The 19,213-nt window shown below is 47.0% G+C and overlaps 2 protein-coding genes across 3 annotated transcripts; both read right to left on the reverse strand.

The window, feature by feature from the left end:
• Positions 1–2,767: 2,767 nt before the first annotated feature.
• LOC106831149 (GTPase IMAP family member 1) lies at positions 2,768–5,745 on the reverse strand (the record flags this gene model as incomplete). The annotated part of the gene is given in 1 exon segment (XM_070515913.1): positions 2,768–5,745. A coding segment is annotated over 1 exon segment (969 nt), but the record flags the coding sequence as incomplete, so codon positions are not given.
• A 9,924-nt stretch (positions 5,746–15,669) lies between these two features.
• LOC123275572 (GTPase IMAP family member 2-like) lies at positions 15,670–18,722 on the reverse strand. Of its 2 annotated transcripts, none has more exons than XM_044765861.2 (3): positions 18,602–18,722; positions 17,623–17,658; positions 15,670–17,011 (listed from the first exon to the last, which is right to left on the reverse strand). In XM_044765861.2, the coding sequence occupies exons 2-3, from the start codon at positions 17,648–17,650 to the stop codon at positions 16,026–16,028; spliced, it is 1,014 nt and encodes a 337-aa protein (XP_044621796.2). In that variant the 5' UTR covers positions 17,651–17,658; positions 18,602–18,722; the 3' UTR covers positions 15,670–16,025. The 2 variants fall into 2 exon arrangements, with proteins under 2 accessions (XP_044621796.2, XP_070365926.1); XM_070509825.1 differs by having other exon boundaries at positions 18,183–18,679.
• Between the last annotated feature and the right edge of the window lie 491 nt (positions 18,723–19,213).

Raw genomic sequence — 19,213 nt, forward strand, 5'->3', positions numbered from 1 at the left:
ATTATGTTTCCTTATTCAGATTTCTTGCCTCCAAACTCTGACTTGTGGTTTCATTTCCATATTTACCACAATGTCATCATTGGGCAGGTGGGGTGGGGGCTCAAGAGGGTCACGGAGGGACAGAAGGAGGATGAACTATAAGACGTGGATTATGGTTCCAGATCCAGTACAGTGGGCGGCTTAGTGTACATCATCTAAGCTTTCCGGGCCTCAGTTTCTCCTTTTGTCAGAAAAAGATAGCAGTCCCTCCCCTGTCTGCAAGTAAAGCTGAAGTCCCTGAAATCACTACCAGCAGACCGAGGAGCACGCTACTCACAATGCCTCAGGGATCTGACCCGTGGTGTTCCCAGTGTTCTGTGAGGCGATTCTCAGCACAGCCTGGAAGATATCTACCCCTGACCAGGTAGTCGCTTTCATAACTTTCACCAAGTGGCCACGTTATACTAGTTGCAGCTGATCATGCCCACGGGGTTAGCTATGCTGTAACTGGTGGGCAGAAGCTGGCCAAGGGCGAGTAGAGACTGAATTTGCTTCTTCTTGAGTAAAGTCATCTGCACTCATAGTAGAAAAGGAGTGGGTGAGTGGTGGAGCCAGGAGACAGACGTGTGGTAGGGAGAATATGATCCCCTCCTTTCTTCAACAACAAAGGAGACTGGCTTCAGCCGTGGGGAGAAAGAAAGGAGAAATGGCCATTTACCCCTTACTTTTCCATCTTCTGTGACCGTGTCATGAGTGTTTCCCAAGACCAGAAAAGTCCCTTTCCAGACGTAGAACTAGACAGCGGATGGAAAACAACAAGGCCTGTCTCAGATTCTGATGATTGTTTAGAGTCACGATGCTGCTGATGGGGCAGTGAAGACATTTCTGGTGTCTTTCTGCTATCGATTTCTAGCTTGACTCCACCGTGGGTAGAGAGCATATTCTGTATGATTTCAATTCTTGTAAACTTGTTGAGGTTTGTTGTCCCCACCCACCCACACCTATGTATGACCTGCCATTTCATCTCCCAACAACATGTAATTATAGCGTTAACTATAGGGAATCACAGGGTTAACTAGAGGGAATCACAACGTGGAGGAGGGGCAGTTTCCTAGGGCTGCCGTAACCGAGTACCACAAACTGAGTGGCTTATAACGCGAGAAATTTGTTCTCTCACAGTTCTGGAGGCCAGAAGTCCAAAATTAAGGTGTTGGCAGGGCCATGCTCCCCCTGGGGGCTGTAGGAGAGGGTCCTTTCTTGCCTCTTCAGCCTCTGGTGACCCCACGTGTTCCTTGGCTTGTGGCAGTAGAACTGCAATCTCTGCCTCTATCTTCACATGACTGTCTTCCCTCTGGGTGTGTGTGTGTGTGTGTGTGTGCGCGCGTGTGTGTGTGTCCCAATTCCCCTCTTCTGATATACGTACCAGTTATAATGGATCAAGGCTCACCCTAATGGCACTATCTTAACAATGAAATCTACAAAGACCTTATTTCCAAGTAATGTCACATTCGTCACAGTCAGAGGTTGGGGGTTAGGACCTCAAGATTTCTTTTCTAGGGGGACAAAATTCAACCCAGAAGAGGGGAGGAAAGCTTAAAAAGTGAAGCTGAATATAAATGTTTACAAACAAGCTAAAACCCTTTTAAGGACACTCTCATGAGCTCACTCCAGTTTCTGCACATTTCATATAGATGGAATCATACCTTCTGTGGTCTTTGGTGTCTGACTTCTTTCACTTAGTATAATGCTTTCAAGGTTCATTCATGCTGTAGCATGTATCAGTACTCCATTCCTTTTTATGGCTAAATAATATTCCATTGGATGATATACCTTATTTTGTTTACCCATTCATCAGTTGATGTAAATTTGGGTTGCTTCCACTTTTTTGGCTATTATGAAAAATACTGTTTTACCATTCACGTGGAAGTTTTGTATGAACATATGTTTTCAGTTCTCTTGGATCTGAACCTAAGAGTGGAATTACTGATTCACATGGTAACTCCACAGTTAACTTTTCGAGAAAGAGCCACTCTGTTTTCCACAGTGGCTGCAGCATTTCACATCCTCACCAGCAATGTATACAGGTTCAATCTCTCCACATCCCCACTGGTATTTGTTATTTTTTCTTTCCTTGCTTCCTTCCTTCCTTCCTCCCTCCCTCCCTCCCTTCCTTCCTTCTCTCTCTTTTTTTTAAATGATAACCATCCCAGTGACTATGAAGTGGTACCTTTTTTGGTTTTGATTTGCCTTTCCCTAATGACTAAAGGTGTTGAGCATCTTTTCATGTGTTTATTGGCCATTTGTATATCTTCTTTGGAGATACATCTATTCAAATCTTTTGTCCACTTTAAAATTGGGTTATTTCTATTTTTATTGTGGAGTTATAAGAGTTCTTTATATATTTTGGATACTACATCTTTATCAGATATATGATTTGTAAGTATTTTCTCCCTTTCTGTGGGTTGTCTTTTTACTTTTTTTGATGGTGTTCTTTGATGGGCAGAAGTTTTCAATTCCAGTGAAATCCAGTTTATCTATTTTTCTTTGGTTGGTTGTGATTTCGGTGTCATATATTAGAAACTATTGTTTAATCCATGGTCATGAAGATTTACATCTACGTTTTCTTTTAAGAGTCTTATAGTTTTAGATCTTATAGTTAGCTCTTTGATCCATTGTCTGTATAGTCATGCTGCATAATGACGTTTCAGTCAACAACGGACCACATATATGACAGTGGTCCTATAAGATTAGTACCATCGAGCCTAGGTATGTAGTAGGCTATACCATCTAGGTTTGTGTAACTGCCCTCTATGATGTTCACACAATGAGGAAATCACCTAATGACCCATTTCTTAGAATATATCCCATTGTTAAGCGACCAGTGACTGTACTAATATTTGTGTATAGTGTGAGATAGGGATCCAAATTCATCATTTTGCATGTGGATAGCCAGTTATTCCAACACTACATGTTATTTTTATCCATTAATTTGTTTCAGATACTTTTTATGGCATCCTTGATCCTTTTCCATATATCCCACATATACATAGACAGCCGTCCTAACACACTGCCTGCAACCCCACTCTCTTCCCCGGTGTGTCCTGGATCGCAGCCTTAGTGGGGTGTGCCTTCCCTGTGGGGTCCCTGGAGTGGTCCTTCCCACACTCCCAGAAGTTCAGTCACCATCTCTGGAAATTCCCTGGGCTCCGTTCCTCCCCAGCTGAAGAGCAAAAATGGAATTAAAACCCTCCGTTGCTCACATGGGACACTTTGCCATCCTTTTTCATCTTTATTTTCACCAGTGACCATCCCCTTCTCAACAGAGTGAAAATGGTGGAGGTTTTCTCTGTTTGTCCATCACAAGAGTACACTGAAAAGTGAACAAGACCAAATCACGGTTCCCTATCACGGCCTCTCCTGGGATCTGTGCACAAACCCTTAATCCAGAATGACCTGTGCAGGTGAGGAAATTTCAAGTCTCAGCATTTGGCTCTGGCGTTCCTCCTGTTGGTGTTTGCAAAGGCTTCCATGAATGGCTTGTGGGCCTCTCGCTCGAAGATGTGCTCAGCTGTTGCAGATTACCTTCCGTTTGTATGTGTTTCTTTAGTGATCTGAGGTCATCAGTAACCTGAGATTCTCTGGCTGTGAAGGCAACGGGTGGAGGATGCTACAGGGAAGAGATCTGGAATTACACAGCAGTACCCCAGATGTGCTTGACTGGGTGCGACGGTGGTGGTGTTGGGGACAAAGCGAGTATGAGTGGAGAGATGGGGAGGCACAGTTAGGACTGAGCACACAGGCTAACCCGGCTCACATCACCTAGACCAGAGAGCTGACTCCCCCAGATACGCGTGGGACAGAAGGAGATGACTCCATACTCACCACCTTAGCACCAGTTCTCAGCCGACAAAGACCTGTTTGCCCTTATTTTGGCATTGAAATAAAAGAAAAATTTCTGACCTCTTACATTCTTTTATTTATCCCTGAGTTGAAAAGCATATCCTTACCCTGTGAGAGTGTAGGCTAGTGAGAAAACTCCGCTTCAGAAGCAGACTCTCTGCAGGGTCTCAGTGGCTCCTGGGCAATCGAGTCTCTAGTCACACGTAGTTTCCTCGGACTTGTGGAATCGTCTGCCATCAAGCTGCTGAGGAGTCTGAAGGAGGACGCACCGGGAATCATTCTGCCACCGGTACAGACGGGCGGTTCTACTCCAAGCTGCTGACTTCTTAGGATCACACACCCGAAGGTGTGTGCGGTGTGCGTCTGCACTGGGGTACATGGATTTTGCAGATAGGGTTAGGGACGGCAGAGTAGTGTCCTTGTTCAATGGGCATATGAGGCAGATGAGCAAACATCTACAAATACTGCTTTCCTCTGACACAACGTGATGTCGGTACACTTATTTATTCAGTTCAGAGTCAATTCGAATAAGCGATTTGTCCTGAGGCTCTGTGTTGGCTCTCGCCCTGGTCCTGTGGGGACTCCAGGGGATGAGAGGACAAGCGTTCCTCATCTGCTTTCAGAGCAAAGCCAATTCCATGAAGGGAAGGGCAGCCTGGGGTCAGGGCGAAGTAAGCTAAAGCAACAAGAGCTGTTTGTCTTCAGTGAGAGGAGAGCTCAGAGAGAGCCAGGTCCCATGCGACGGTCTGGGGAGGGACGTGGGACCTGGCAGGACTCTGAAGCTGTTAGATGAGGGCGAGGTGGGGGAAGGAAGGAGGGCCTGTGAGCACTGAAGGCACAGAACACCAGGCACGAATGTGCTCATCAGTGGATGGGTCAAGGCCTCTATAAGGTCTGTCAGCCCGGGTCGACGTCCCGCAAGGCGTCCGCCCGGCGCCTGGCGAGCAGCAGGAAGAGCAGGCCCAGGGCCCCCAGCAGCGCGGCCACGACCAGCCTCACGCGGCTCCACGGCGCCTTCCCGCGCCCCAACAGCGCCGCCAGCAGCCCGCGCCCCCGCCGCCGCTGCACGCGGGCCGCCACGCTCTCCGCCACCCTGCGCAGCCGCTCCTCGGGGCGCGCGCGGCCCAGGGCGCGCGCCAGGCCGTACACGTCGTTGGTGTAGGGCGCGCCCCCATGCGCGCGCACCAGCCGCTCCAGCAGCGCCATGAGCTCGGCCACCTGGGCCTCCCGCTCCGCGCCGCTGGCGCGGTTGTCGAAGGCGCAGACGCGGCCGCCGCACTCGGCCACCAGCTCCCGCAGCGCGCGGTTGTCGGTGCAGCGCACGTAGTCCTGCAGCGAGGCCCCCGCCAGGTCCTCCTTGTGCGTGAAGAGCAGGACCGTGCGCGCCACAGCGCCGTCGCCGAACATGGCCTTGAGCCGGCGCGCGGCCTGCTGGTCCTGGGCGGTGAAGCGGCCCAGCTGGCTGACGAGGAGCAGGGCGTGCGGCCCGGGCGCCGAGAGCAGGTAGCAGCGGCCCCTCTCGCCGCAGCCCGGCTCTGTCCTGGGGTCTTAGGCGCCGAACAGGTCCGGGGTGTCGATGACGTCCAGGTGCCAGCCGGCCCAGCGGCAGCTGCCCACGGCGCAGGTGGTGGTCACCTGCGCGGCGCTGAGCCTCGAGAGGAAGCGCCGGTGGCCCAGGATGCTGTTGCCCGTGGCGCTCTTGCCGGCCCCGGTCCTCCCAGCCAGGATGAGCCTGAGCCTGGGCTCCTGCGGGTTGTCCTCAGAACCTGCGCGGACAATGATTCGTGAGCCGCACGCCTGGAAGCGACTGAGCCTGCTGACCTGGACCTGCTGGACGCCTTTCGCACAAAGGGGAGCAATAGTGCCTCACCCTTTGCTTTTCAAGGCCAGCCTTCACTGAGGTGATCTGGTTAGAGACTTTTGGACTCCCGGGGATCTTTACCCGTCTATGTCTTTCCTCTTTGGCGTCACCACATGCGCCTGGGGATGCTCCAACACCCCGTGGGCTTTTCTCTAGAGGACGCCCCTTTACACTTCCAGGCCACATGGGCTGCATCTGATGTGACCTCTGGTCACCCACAGCGTGCAGAGCTGTTGCTTATTTCACGACTTCAGTGGCCTCTGCGATACTCTCCCAGGTGCCATCCCAGGAGGAAAGGCAGCAGGCCTCGTGTGGAAGGGCTGCCCAGAGCCCTAGACACCTGGGTTTGAGCTACAGCCCCGCCATCTGCCAGCTGTGTTCCCGGTGAAGGTGCTTACTGTAAGAGTTAAACGTCTTCTGCAAAAATGGAAACAGATTGGGGCTGGCACCGTGGCCGAGTGGTTAAGTTCGCGCGCTCTGCTGCAGGCGGCCCAGTGTTTCATTGGTTCGAATCCTGGGCGCGGACATGGCACTGCTCATCAAAACCACGCTGAGGCAGCGTCCCACATACCACAACTAGAAGAATCCACAACGAAGAATATACAACTATGTACCGGGGGGCTTTGGGGAGAAAAAGGAAATAATAAAATCTTTAAAAAAAAATAAATGGAAACAGACTGTTTCTCACAGGGATGTGGGGGGTGAGCTGAGACAAGCTCTCTTCTTCCCTCCCTCCTCCTTCCTTCCTCCTCCCTCTCCTCTCTCTCAAACCTGCTGCCTAAGAAGACAGCGGTTTAACCTTCCATCCTGTTCTCTAACACCTTCTGCCTGGCAAATCGTGTTCCCTCTAGTCCATGATTGGATCCCTTCTCCATCCTCCTCTGCGGAGATCCGAGTGGATCCATGGTCCTCATTTCCCACTTTGGGATTGGAGGCGCAGGCTAGTCACAGAACTTAATGTCTCCCAGCAGTGCAGGGGCAGAGGTCCAGCTAACGTGCAGGTGGGGCTTGTCTCTGGTCAGTCTGGAGTTGGCTCGCCCTTCATCACCCAGAGCTCACCCCTGGGGGCAGGAACGCCTTGGGAGATGTGTTCTTACCATAGGCATTTTCTTCGTCTTTTACCATCCTCCGTCCTCGCATGCTACCTGCAAGAGTCCCAAACACAGTTTGATCTTTCGTTTCTCATTCATTTATTCATCAGATAGGTATAACTCCCCACAATGTGTCAGGCAAAGTGGAAAGAGCTGGTGACCCCACAGTGAGGAAACCATGGTTCCCTCCTGCCCCTGAACATCCGAGTTTAGGGAGGAACCTGGGAAGAGCCTGGGCTGGGGTTGAAGTGAGGCTGAGAACTTGGCTTTGTCATTTCAGGGACTCCAAGTGCAGCAGCAGAGCGCAGAGCATGACACTCTGCGTCAGTGAGGTGGCTGTGGATGTTAATTTCCCAGGTAATTCTGTGTCAGTACATGAGCCTTAGATATGAAGTTTCCCCAGGAGGTTCAGCAGCCAGAGGAGACTGGAAAACACTGAGAACCCCAAAATTTGCCCAGTGACTTAGGGAACACCCTAGGGTGGTTGGCCTGGGAAACAACCAGAAGAAAATTGGAGTTTTGTTTGTGGAAATAGGAAAAGAGACATACCTCACAATCTGCTCTGGACAGCCTCTGACTCTGCTCTCAGCAAGCTGGATAATTTGGCTCACAATGTGTCTAACTCTGATCTGTGTGCTGGAGAGACTGGGGCACTCCCCTCCATCTCCTGATGTTCTGCCCCAAATCTGAGGCTTCTCAAAGTAAACTAATGATGTCCAGCTCAACCATCATTTAATACAATAAACGTTCAGGGAGGACGTTTGCCGGATCCCACAGGTACCCGGACGCAAGTGCATAGTCTCTCCTCCGTCTGCGTCTCCAGCCTCATCTCCAGCCACTCCCTGACTCGATCAGCCGCTCCACCAGGAGCAGACTTCAGGGCCTTTCCAGTCCACCTTGTGCTTTCCCTGCTGTGACCATTCATCCTCTCCCACGTTCTGTCTGAGTCCTGCCTGAGCTCACATCCGTTTCTAATTCTCCCTGTCCCTGTCGTCCACCTGGTTACTGCAGGTGACCGTGTTCTCTCCCACTGGCACCACACAAGGGAAAGCAAAGCAGAGGTTGGCTGAATACCTTGTCTCTGGCCAAAGGACCAAGAGGACAGGTTTGCCTGGTCCTCAGTCCAAAGTGCTCGTGTTCCTGCAGTAAGTGCCCTGCTACCTCCCCAAGCCTTGAGGAAAGTGCAGCCCACGGGCCTACTGTGATTGATTAGTTTGTGTGTAGAAATCACCAAGCTGCCATAATTGACAACAGCAGAAATGAAGAAACAGCCACAAGATTAGAGCAAAGAACAAGAATTTAGCCAAAGCAAGAAGTCCTTGTCAAAGGTGGAGATGAGAACATGTGTCACACGGAATTCACAGTACCCTGGGGTAGGTCTGTGGGCTTTTCCATATAGTTTGGATGGGGGTTGAAGTGATTTTAAACAGTTTTTAAGTTGAAGTTTGGGTGACAAATGGCTCGTACTCGTTGAGGGGCATAAACCATGTGAGTCCTGTATTCTTAATGCTCTGAGACTTCAAAGTTCATCTAGTTCAGCACCTCCCAAACTTACTGTTTTTCAGAACTGCTTGAGTGTTCTTTAAAAATGTACATTTTGGGGCCCATCCTCAGAGAGTCTGATTCATGAATCAGGTGTTTGTGATGTAATCAGTCCACAAATCAGAGACTGGAAACTGTTATTTATTCAAACGTCTTCATTGTGCAGATGGAGAAATTGAGGTGTCCCTGCCGCTGGGATGGGAGAAGCTTGGATTAGGGGTCCTGCGTGGGAAGGGGTTGGAGAGCAAGCTTAACCTCAGATGTCTCCCGAGGGCCCCTGCTGTGGGCAGTATGGGGAGGGAGAATCTGGGGCGTCCATTCAGATGTACCCGGATCTGCCACATTGTCACTCGCTCTGAGGTTGGATTGCTCATGGTCCAGAGAAGCATCATTCGCCTTTGCTGAGTATGCAGTCTGGGCAATGTTGCATGCTTTCAAAATGTAACCTGTTCCTGGAAGTGGTTCCAGCACACACTTCACTCACTGTGTTAAGGGAGTAAAGAGGGGAGACAGGTTTGTTCCTAAACAAGAATGTGCATCCTCCAGGCTGGAGAAGACACTCATAAACTTCCTCTCTTGAAACTCGGGACATCTTTAAACCTGGAAGCATCATCCTGGGTGCTCAGGCTCTTACTCACCCGCATGGTGCCTGGTGGGATGCAGGAGCTCAGGCAGTAAACGCTCTCAGAACCACTTTCCTGCTGGGTGGTCACACCTCCCACTCCCCAGCCAGCTCCCTCCCAGTTTGGGCTCACCTTTCCTGGTGACAGGCCCAGATGCTAGCTCCCAGAATCAGCTGGCCTACTGCTTTCTGTTCGACTGTGAGTGCAGCAGGCTGTTCCTCCCAACACACAGAGGAAGTCACTGTGCCTCATAGCCCTCAGAACCCAGGAAGCTCAGGGAGGGAGGGCTCAGTGGTGACAACTTAAAGAGAGACACAATCCCCATTGGGTTGCGCATTTGCAGTGTTTCTCCTGCAAACCCTCCTTCCTGCTGTGACCAAGGTGGTGTGTGACTCCAGCAGGGCCACTCTACCAAATATCTTGCCACAGCTGTGGGAGGGAAGGGCGGTGTAGGCCCCAGCCCTGACTCTACTTCTAGAGTTGGCAACTGATCTGATCTTCAATTACCTGTTACCCTTTAGGGATTTCTTTTTCCCTATAAAATTGGTCCAGAGAGTCTCCTGCCCCAGGAGAAAGAATATGCTAACCATTCTCAACGGCTGTCTGTTGACTGGACGTCCATGTGGCCAGTGCTACCCTGAGGTCCAGTCCATCAGAAAAGTCTGGAAGCAGAGTCTCATCATTCTCTAACAAAGGCAGGTGCTCCAGCTATTGAAGGACCTGAGGGCTAGGCAGTGTGTTGAGGATGAATGCCTTACTCAGTTCTTCAGTGGACCTTGTCACAAGGCCTAGTCCAGTCATCTGTGTTGGTGTCGCCAGTTCTAGTTTTCCTCTCTTCTCTCAAGAGAGTCACGAGAGCGAGGTCAGCGACAGACCCAGTCGTGTGGTGAACAGGCTACAAAAGAACTGGCTGTAGACCTGGTCATGTCACTAAGCAGCTGTGACCTCACCTAGCTCACTTAAACTTTTGGGAGTTCACTGTCCCTTTACATGAGAAGGAAGGCTAAGCTGAGCCCTGGTCCACTGGCTGCGGCCTGATTTTTCCTCTCTTCCTTGCCAGCCAAAGTTTTCAGTGTGGGAAGAGACTCAACTTCCACTATTTCCCTCCCTTTTTTGGGATGACGGACACTCCCCCTGTTTCCATCAGCATTGCTGAGGCAGGGAGCCTCTCGTTCTCCCACTAGATCAGCAGGGCCAGACTAGTGTGAGGCAAGTGCGGTGTCCAGAGCACAGAATTTAAGGAGGCACTCACCCCAGAGTCACTCAAGGGCTGACCCTGCAGGTGAACGGTCCTGAGAGTGAGGGCTTCCTTAAGAGCGAGGTGCCTGTAGCCCTAGCCTCACCCTACTCCAAGCCATGGAGATCAGCTTTGACCGAGTCTTGGAGATCCGACATGTACCTTCCATGAAGATGCTTTCAGTGCCTCTTCGATACTTCCTTGCCATTCGCTGTTTCTATGCATGCGTGTGGTGTCTTACTTCAGTCACCTGTAACTCTCTGCCTGAGGGCTTATCTGGCTATAAGAGTTTGCTTGGCTAGTGCCTGGAGCAGCCTGAGGTTGTCAGAGAGCTGACGAACCCAGGAGCAGACTTCATCAATGACAGTCAGAAGTTAGTGAATTAATACCCTGGTTTCCTTGCTTATCAAACTGTCCCCTGCCCACCTAGTGAGATAACTCTGAGGTATAGTCTCCACAAATTGCTGAGGTCCCCAGCAGGACTGAGGCGCAGTTGTCTGCAGTGGGGACGTCCGCATCCTTGTCTACAGTGGTAACATGCTCATGAACGCCACCTGCTTTGGCCCCTCTGCCTTCCCTGACTCTGTGTTGTGTTCCCCGTCTCTGCTAGTGCTGCCTGGAATTACCTCGTATCCAAAAGGCTGTCTCCATCTCCACTTTCCTCTACATTCCTGTTAGCTTTCGATTATTTCTCCCTGTCTCTGGGTTGGTCCCCTGTTCTTCACTCACTTGCCATCAATGGTGGGAACATATCTGAGGCCCGAGGCCCTGAGACTCCAGGGTCTCAGAACTATCCAGAATGCCTGTTTCCTCTCCTCCTCTATTTTGACACTTCCTTCCTTCCCTTTCAATATTTACACGTTCACTGTTTTATTCTCTGTTCTTATGAATCCAGTAAAATGACACAGAAATCGTTAAATTCATGCATTTTAAGGAAAACATCCTTCCTGAAGAGATCTTTGCTAATAAGAAGTTCAAACCTCCTGGGGTAATTCTTCAGACCTGATCTCCCTGTCTTTTCATGACATTCCCAGAGCTGAACTGTCAGCATCCCTAGGGCCATGAAGGAAGAAGAGTGATCCAGATAGCATCTCAGGAGAGGAGACTATAAGAAAATAACTCCTTCTATCAAATATTGACTATCTGAAAGACATTGGCCCCACTGTTCCCCAGAATTTAGGTGCACTATTTCAATGCCCATGTAGATCCTGGTTCTTTTTTGAGGAGAGGGAGGTCATGGCAATCAAGGTTTACTTGTTTACAAGTTCCAGCCATGTAGGTGGTGTCCAGGATTCAGTTTCACAGGACAAGAACCAAGGCCAGCTTCCTAATTTTACAGCATGTTTTCCTTTATGTTTAAAGGAGATGGAAGTGTCTTATCCCAATGAGACGTTAAAATGTTGTGTATTTAATGTTCAAATATTATGTACAATGGGACACTGAAGTCAAACGTATTAACAACGTTCAGAGTGAGAGAGAAGCATATTACAATTAGTCTAGACTTGTGTGAGAACCTAGGATGAGTTTCAGTTGATAAAGGACCAGGAGAAAGGACAAGGGTAGAGGCATATTTGAAGTAACCTCAGCATGCCATAAAAAGACAAATGAATGGGGGAAAATCACTCAGACAATGTGTAGGGTATGAAGAAAAAGGACCGAAACAGAACTCCAAAGGCCCTCATCATCCTGGATCCATAAAGGAGAAAGTATTGCAAATGTTCAAGAAGTAAAAAAAGCTGAAAGGTTTGTTGTTGTTAAAAACAAACTGAAGAATATTTGAAAAGGAAAAAAAATCAGTTAAAATGGAGGATTTTTTGTTTCTGGTTAAGTTGGTGGAAGATGCAAAAGCCCTTAACCTCCACAATGACAAGAATTGGACAGAATAAAAACGTACTTCTCTGTGTCTAGCAAAGGATGGTGGATGCAAGGAAGCACTGAGGAACAGGATTCATGATAAGAAAGAGCCCTTACAGGTGAGCAGAGAGCTGGGGAGCCTTCTTTACCTGGGGTAGGTACTTGGCCTGGATATAAACGTTTGGATGGGTCGGCTTCCCACAGAAAGATAGACTTTGCTGAGTGGAGGAGAAATTAGATGATCCTTTCATGACAAGGTGGCCTATCAAAATAGATGGGCATCTACATGATCCTTGAGGGAAAACCAAATTGCTTCTCTTGCTAACTGCTCCCCTTTCCATCATAAATTATCTTTCCTAAGAAAGCTGCAGTGGAGAATGGCCAACAAAACCGAGACATTATTCAATCTACATATTGTTACAGGGCCCTGCTGATGAAGTAAAACCATTTTCAATTGGAGCCTTACACCCTCCCAGTTCAAAAGTTGACACGATAAAGAAGCTGCTGTGGTTTTTTGTGGTTGCAGGATCAGAAGTGAACTCAGTCTATTTAACTCAAATGTAGGAGCCAAGGATGTGATCACTCTAACCACCAGACAGATAGATGAACTTGCACTCTCCAGGAGATAAACCAAACCAGGGTAAACATATACTTCATACTTCAGTTTTATTGTCTCGCATCCAATACAAATTTACATGACATGTCAAGAATCCGGAAAATATGAATCATGATCATAAGGGCAAACAGTTAGTAGAAGCAGAGCCACAGATGACTCATTCATTAGAATTACCAGTTAAGGACTTTAAAATAGCTATTCTAAATATACTAAAGAATTTATAGAAAAATAAATATAATGAGCTCAGAGTTGAAGAATTTCATGGGGGAAATATAAACTCTCAAAAGAACGAGATCTTGAGGCCAGCCCAGTGGCATGGTGGTTAAATTCCCATGCTCCTCTTTGGTGGTCTGGGATTTGCAGGTTCAAATCTGGGGCATGGACCAGCACACTGCTCATCACCTAATGCTAAGGCGGCATCCGACATGCAAAATAGCAGGTGATTGGCACAGATGTTAGCTCAAGCAAAAAGAGGATTGGCAACGGATGTTAGCTCAGGGCCAATCTTCTCCCTAAATCTGAAACTAGAAAATAAAATAACTGAAATTTTTTTAGAAAACTTACTTGGATGAGCCTAATAGCATGTTGGACATTGAAGAAAGGATCCAAGAACTTGAAGACAGGGCAAGAGAAGTTAGTGAGATTGAAGCACAAAAAGGAAAAAAAATTGAAAAAATAAATGAACATGGCACTAGTGATCAATGGGACAGTATCAAGCAGTCTAATGCCATTGGAATCCAAGAAGGAGAAGAAAAGACTGAACTGGGTAGAAAAAACGTTTTGAGGATATGATGACCAAAAATGTTAAAATTTAATGGAAAACTTCAACTCATAAATCCAAAAATCTTAATTAACAGTCAGTAGGAAATACAAAGAAAAACAAACCGAGGCACTTTATAGTCAAACTACTGAAAACCAAAGAAAAAGAGAAAAATTTAAAATCACTAGAGGAGGCAAAAAGACACATATTATACACAGGGGAACAATATAAGAATGACAGCCACTTTCTCGTCAGAAACAATATGAGCCACAAAACATTGGAACAAGCTTAAATTGCTGCAGAAAATATATAGACTTCTTTATTCAGCAGAACTACCCTGAAAAAATGAAGATTAGAAGAAGACATTTGAAGATAATGAAAACCAGGGAGAATTTGTCCCACCAGGCTTATACTGCAAGAAATGTTAAGGAAATTCTTGAGGCTGATGGGGGTGATACCAGATAGAGACTTGGATCAACAGGAAAGAATGAAGGTCTCTGGAAATTTTAAATATGTGGGAAATATGAAAAGACTACTATTTTGATTATTGCTTTGTTTCTAATAAAGGAAATTGATTAAAGCAAAATAATCATAGCATAGTGTGAGTTTTTTAACATATGAAGAAGTAAAAAAAAGGACCACAATATCACAAAGGGAGGAGAGGAGCTAAACGGAAGTAACTTCTCTGAGGTTCTAATATTTTATTTGAAGTGGTGCACTGTCTTAATTCAAGATTGAGAATTAAAGTTAAGGGATAAATATTTTAGTCCCTAGAGCAACCACTGAAAAAGTAAAAGCCAAAAGAAGAGAGAAAGTGGAATAAATTTTTAAAACTCAGTTAATACAAAAGAATGAAAAAAAGAGGGACAAAGAAACGATGGGGTACATAGAGATCAGGAGCAGGACGGTAGACTTAAATCCAAGCACAGCTGTAGTTACGTCACATGTAACTGATCTTTGACAAAGGAGCAAACGTTTCAATGGAGAAAGGATAGTCGTTTCAGCAAATGATGCCAGAACGTGATGCTGGATGTCCACCTGCAAAAAAATGAGTCTAGACACAGACCTCAAATCTTTCACAAAAGTTAACTCCAAATGAATCATAGATGTAAATGTCAAATGAAAACTATGACTCCTAGAAGATGACGTTGGAGAAAAATCCAGGTGACCTTGGGTTGGCGGTGACTTTTTAGATAGAACACGAAAAGCATGATCCATGACAGAAAAAATTGACAAACTACATTTCATTAAAATTAAAAACTTCTGCTCTGCAAAAAATATTAAGAATGTGCAATAAAATAGAACGCAGAAAATACGATAGAGAAAATCAAAGTTAGATTTTTGTAATGTGTAATAAAATTGATAAATCTTCAGCCAGGCTGATCAAACAAAAAGAAATAATCACGAACTACCAATGGCAGAATTCAAAGAGGAGAGATTACTGTGGTTCCTGTACATATCAAAGGCATAATAAAAAGATTTTATGAGTTTGTGCAAATAAACTCAACAACTTTGATATAATGGAAAAATTCCTTCAAAAGCATAACTTACCAAAATGAGCATAAGAAGAAATAAAAAATGAGAACAGCCTTGTATATTTGGATAAAAATGAGTTTGCAATATCAGTTCCCTGGGAAGGTCCTCACATAATGTAGAAGGCTCGGAGTCACTCTTCAGCTTTGCTGACACCCCAGGCTGAGTTTCTTGAGCTCAGCGTGGGTATCGGCGTGTGCCTGTTGGTCAACCCTGCCTTCCAAGTTTGCTTATTTCTCATGGCTCTCAACTCCAGTTTTAGCTCCACCTTCTTTTTATGTGTATTGTTTGCTTCCCCTTTGGAGTTTTCCTTATTTTCTAGTGAGCTGATCAGTCATAAAAGTCTTGTTAATTTTAATAAATTCAGCTTCTATTTGCATTTAACAGGACGATGCATCAGAGTACCCAGTCCACCATCTTGTCTGAAGTCTAAGCTTCTGTGTGTGTTTCACTGGCCGATGTGAGTGGGGCCAGGGATCAAACCTGGCTGAGCCTCTTCCTGTGTTAAGCAAATTAGATGTGCGTGAAACAGACCAATGACGTGTCCATGTGTCTGTGTGTGGTCGTTGGGCATAAATTGGATCCCTTATGGAGTAAACGAGCCATGTGTCCACTTACCATCTTCTGAGGATAAAACCATAGAACAGAAATAAACACAAGTGATTTCAGGAACTTTATGGTTTACTTGTTATTTTATTATATTGAGTAGAAATTTTATTGTTATTTTTCTTAAGTCCAGTAGAAATAGTATTAGGAAGAACAAAGGGAGTTTCCATGAACATAAAATTGGCTTTAGAGATTTGAAAATGAGACGAATTTTATGTAGGCAACTTCCAAATGGTTTTGGTATTATATTTTGAAACAAACAGTAACTTTTAAAATAATTTGGTTCATTAATAAATAGGGTGATGTTAAGATTGAAACGCTTCACAGAATCTCGAACATTCACTGATGTCAGGCTGTGCATTACACGGAGGCCCTGTGATTCATGCACTATATGACAGTGAGCAGATAATTACTGGTCTGTCCCTATAGTCTAGGAGTCTTGCGTTCCAGTCCAGTGGTCTTTCTGGAAATTATCATTAACTTTTGGAGTATAATTAACAGGAAGCTACAGAAGAAATTGTATATACAAAAGAGTGAGCAGTAAAAGAAGTTGCACATTCTGTACAATACACAAAATAACAGAATTAACAATTTGAGAAACAACTGAATACAAAACAAAAGACAGACTAGTGCTTTGATTAGGGCTTGTTTTAGGCAATTGGCGTTGGCCGTGGTTGTGTAACGTCTCTGAATTTCCATGTACTTGATAAGACTCTCTTTGAAATCCTTCAGTGCTTCCTCAGACTGCACAGGTCCACCTTCTGACCCTGTCACTAAGCTGTACAGCCCATTGGCATAGTGGTCACCCCTGTGCTCCCTCACCAGGTCCTCAGTCAAGTCCATGAGCTCCTTCAGTTGGTCGTCCCGGTCACTGCCTTTAGCACGGTTATTGAAGGCACACACTCGCCCCCCACACGCTGCCACCAGCTTGCTTAGGGCTTTGTTCTCTGAGTCGTGGATGTAGTCTACCAAGGACCCTCCCTCCAGGTCTTCCTTGTGGGTGAAGAGGACAATTGTGTGTCTCATGGCATCATCTCCAAAGATCTCCCTCACCCTCTGCGCAGCCTGCTGGTCCTGGGTGGTGAATCGGCCCAGCTGCGTCACCAGGAGCAGCACATGGGGTCCTGGGGCAGAGAGCGAATAGCATCTCTGGACCTCCTTGTACAGGGAGTCAGCGTGGTCCTTCCCAGAAAACATATCTGGCGTGTCAATAATGACCATCTCCCTCTCTCCCCAGCCTCCCCGACTTTGACTGCAAGTCTTGGTCAGGGTCTGGGCGCCCAGCCGCGACTCAAATGCTTGCTTCCGAAGGATGCTATTCCCAGTGGCACTTTTGCCAGTGCCCGTTTTGCCCACCAGAATGATCCTCAGCTCTGATCCTCTGGCAAGTTGGTTCTTCCCATGTGGTCCTGTTAAGAGCAAGTTTGCTGTGTTATTATTCTATTGATCACGCCAATGGAATGTTTTTAATGATAAGGACTTATTCTCACATTATGGGAAAAGACCTTCAACAATATATTGTACTTATGAACTCAAAGCTTCATCAGCAAATAAAATAAATAAATTATGGGTTTTAAAGCATCTCGATTTTCTAGGACTGCAGGGTATTGCCATGTTGGATCCCAGGCAAGCGTACGTGGGTATCAAGATGAATTTGGAGACATATCTTGTCACGTAAGGCTTGCCTGAATCGCTGCGCTCTGGCCCTCTAAAAGACAAATTTTCTGAAGATCAGAGATGTGAGGCCAAGACTGTGGCTCCATCTCCGGGTGGGTTAAGTAACCTGACTCTGCTCTGAGGCCAGAGCTGGCGCCTCTGACCTCAGCCGGGCAGGGCTTTGGTCATGACCACCAACAAAATGGCTGGAGCAGGAAAATACTGGAAAGAGCAGTGCAAAATTCCTCTCCTGAGTGAAGGAGCAGCTGATGGCCCATGCTTTGCTTAGAGAGGACAGCATGACTTCTATGTAAAATAGGCACACAATATGGTGAAATAGGCACACGGGAAGTCACTGTCTCACCTGAGTGATGGTGTTCACGTTGGTCCATTGCTGCTCCTGAGGGACAAACACCAGAGACCAATAAAAAACCATTACCTTTCAGTTCTGGATCATGAAAGGCCCTTGTACTCCGAGAGCACTCTCTCACCGTGCTTCACTTGTTTGCACGTAGCTGCCAACGTGCTGGAGGAGAATTACCGTCCTCCGTTACAGAGAAATCCACTCACTTGCCCATAGTCACCCGGGGAGTGGAGAAGCCCCCTGCTTCTTACCTCCATGCCCACCTCTTCTCTCGCTTCCTTCCTCCCTTCTGCTCACTGGCCTCCCTGACCCTTCTCTTGGCCTCACCCCTTTACTTCTCTCACCTTCCTAAGTGTGCGCTCCCCACTTCTGAGATTGTCTCCTCCTCCTCCTCTCCTTCTTTCCCCATCTTGCTCCCTTCCTTCCACTTCTCCACTCTTTCCAAATCCCCTGCCTTCATTTTCAGTCCTTGTGGAGACACTCAATGAGTTAGGAGCACGACTCTGGAAAAGCACACTGTCCTTTACGCCAGAAATACACTTCAGTGATCTGTCAATTACCTGAATATTCCTCCTCCCTCAGGCGCCACCAGGAAGCAGCCCTGCGACCTAGTTCCCTGTCCTGGGCAGTGAGGAGCATCGGTTCATGTTCATCCAATCGCTTTTTCTCTCCCTCAAATCCAGCAGCATGTACCAAAGCAACAAGGCACAGAAAACCGATACCCACATGGGAAAGCCCAAATTCTTCCAGTTAGCACTTTTCATTGGCTTTATGCTAAGGAAACTCTCTTTGCCAGAGATGTGTAAACTGAGCGATGGGAAGTTCTCAGTTCTGTAAGCTGGCTTCCTTTAAGCCAAAGGCAGTCACTCTACATTGTTTCCCTTAAAATAGGGCAAATTTCTTCATGACAAATTTTTTTTGAACATAGCTTGGGAACTAGAAATCAACACTGAATGGCGTTTCTTGAATATGGGCTTACCGATTTACTGGCCAAAGGAACAGAGGGCTCCCCGTCCAAACCTGTGACTTGCCGGCTCAGGGCGAAGAGAAAAAGAAAACAAAAACCCCAGTCTGTTTTCTTCCTCTCTGTAATCTCCACTGAGCTTCCTCTTGCAAAAGAGCCCCACCGCGTGCCGGAGTCTGAAATTCTCATTTATGCCACATATACAAAATAAGCAGTTGGAATGGGAAAATCTAATCCGTAGTCATTCGCTATCGTGTGGGCCGCCTGTCTCTTCCTGTCAGTGGGGAAAAGCTCTTGTTTGAATGATTTTGACTGGACAGGATAGCAAGGCAGGGACACCAGGAAATGGGTGGTTTGATTCCTTCCCACCCAGCTGTGTCCTCACAGTTACAATTTTTCCTAACTCACTCACACTGGTGGCCATGATGGCTTTGAAGTCAAGTGCCACTGGGGAAGGAGAAAGCATCGGGGGGGCACCTCTGACAGCGCACCATACAGGGGAAGAAGGATAGAGACAGGAGACCCCGAGAGAAGCCCGTGTTGTCCAAATCAGACCAAGAGTAACATCAGTGACCTTCAAAGCATCTTGAAACAGCTCACTCATGGCTTCGCTGGCATCCCTGCCTT

The sequence above is a fragment of the Equus asinus genome, chromosome 1, assembly GCF_041296235.1.
Source record: "Equus asinus isolate D_3611 breed Donkey chromosome 1, EquAss-T2T_v2, whole genome shotgun sequence".
NCBI lineage: Eukaryota > Metazoa > Chordata > Mammalia > Perissodactyla > Equidae > Equus > Equus asinus.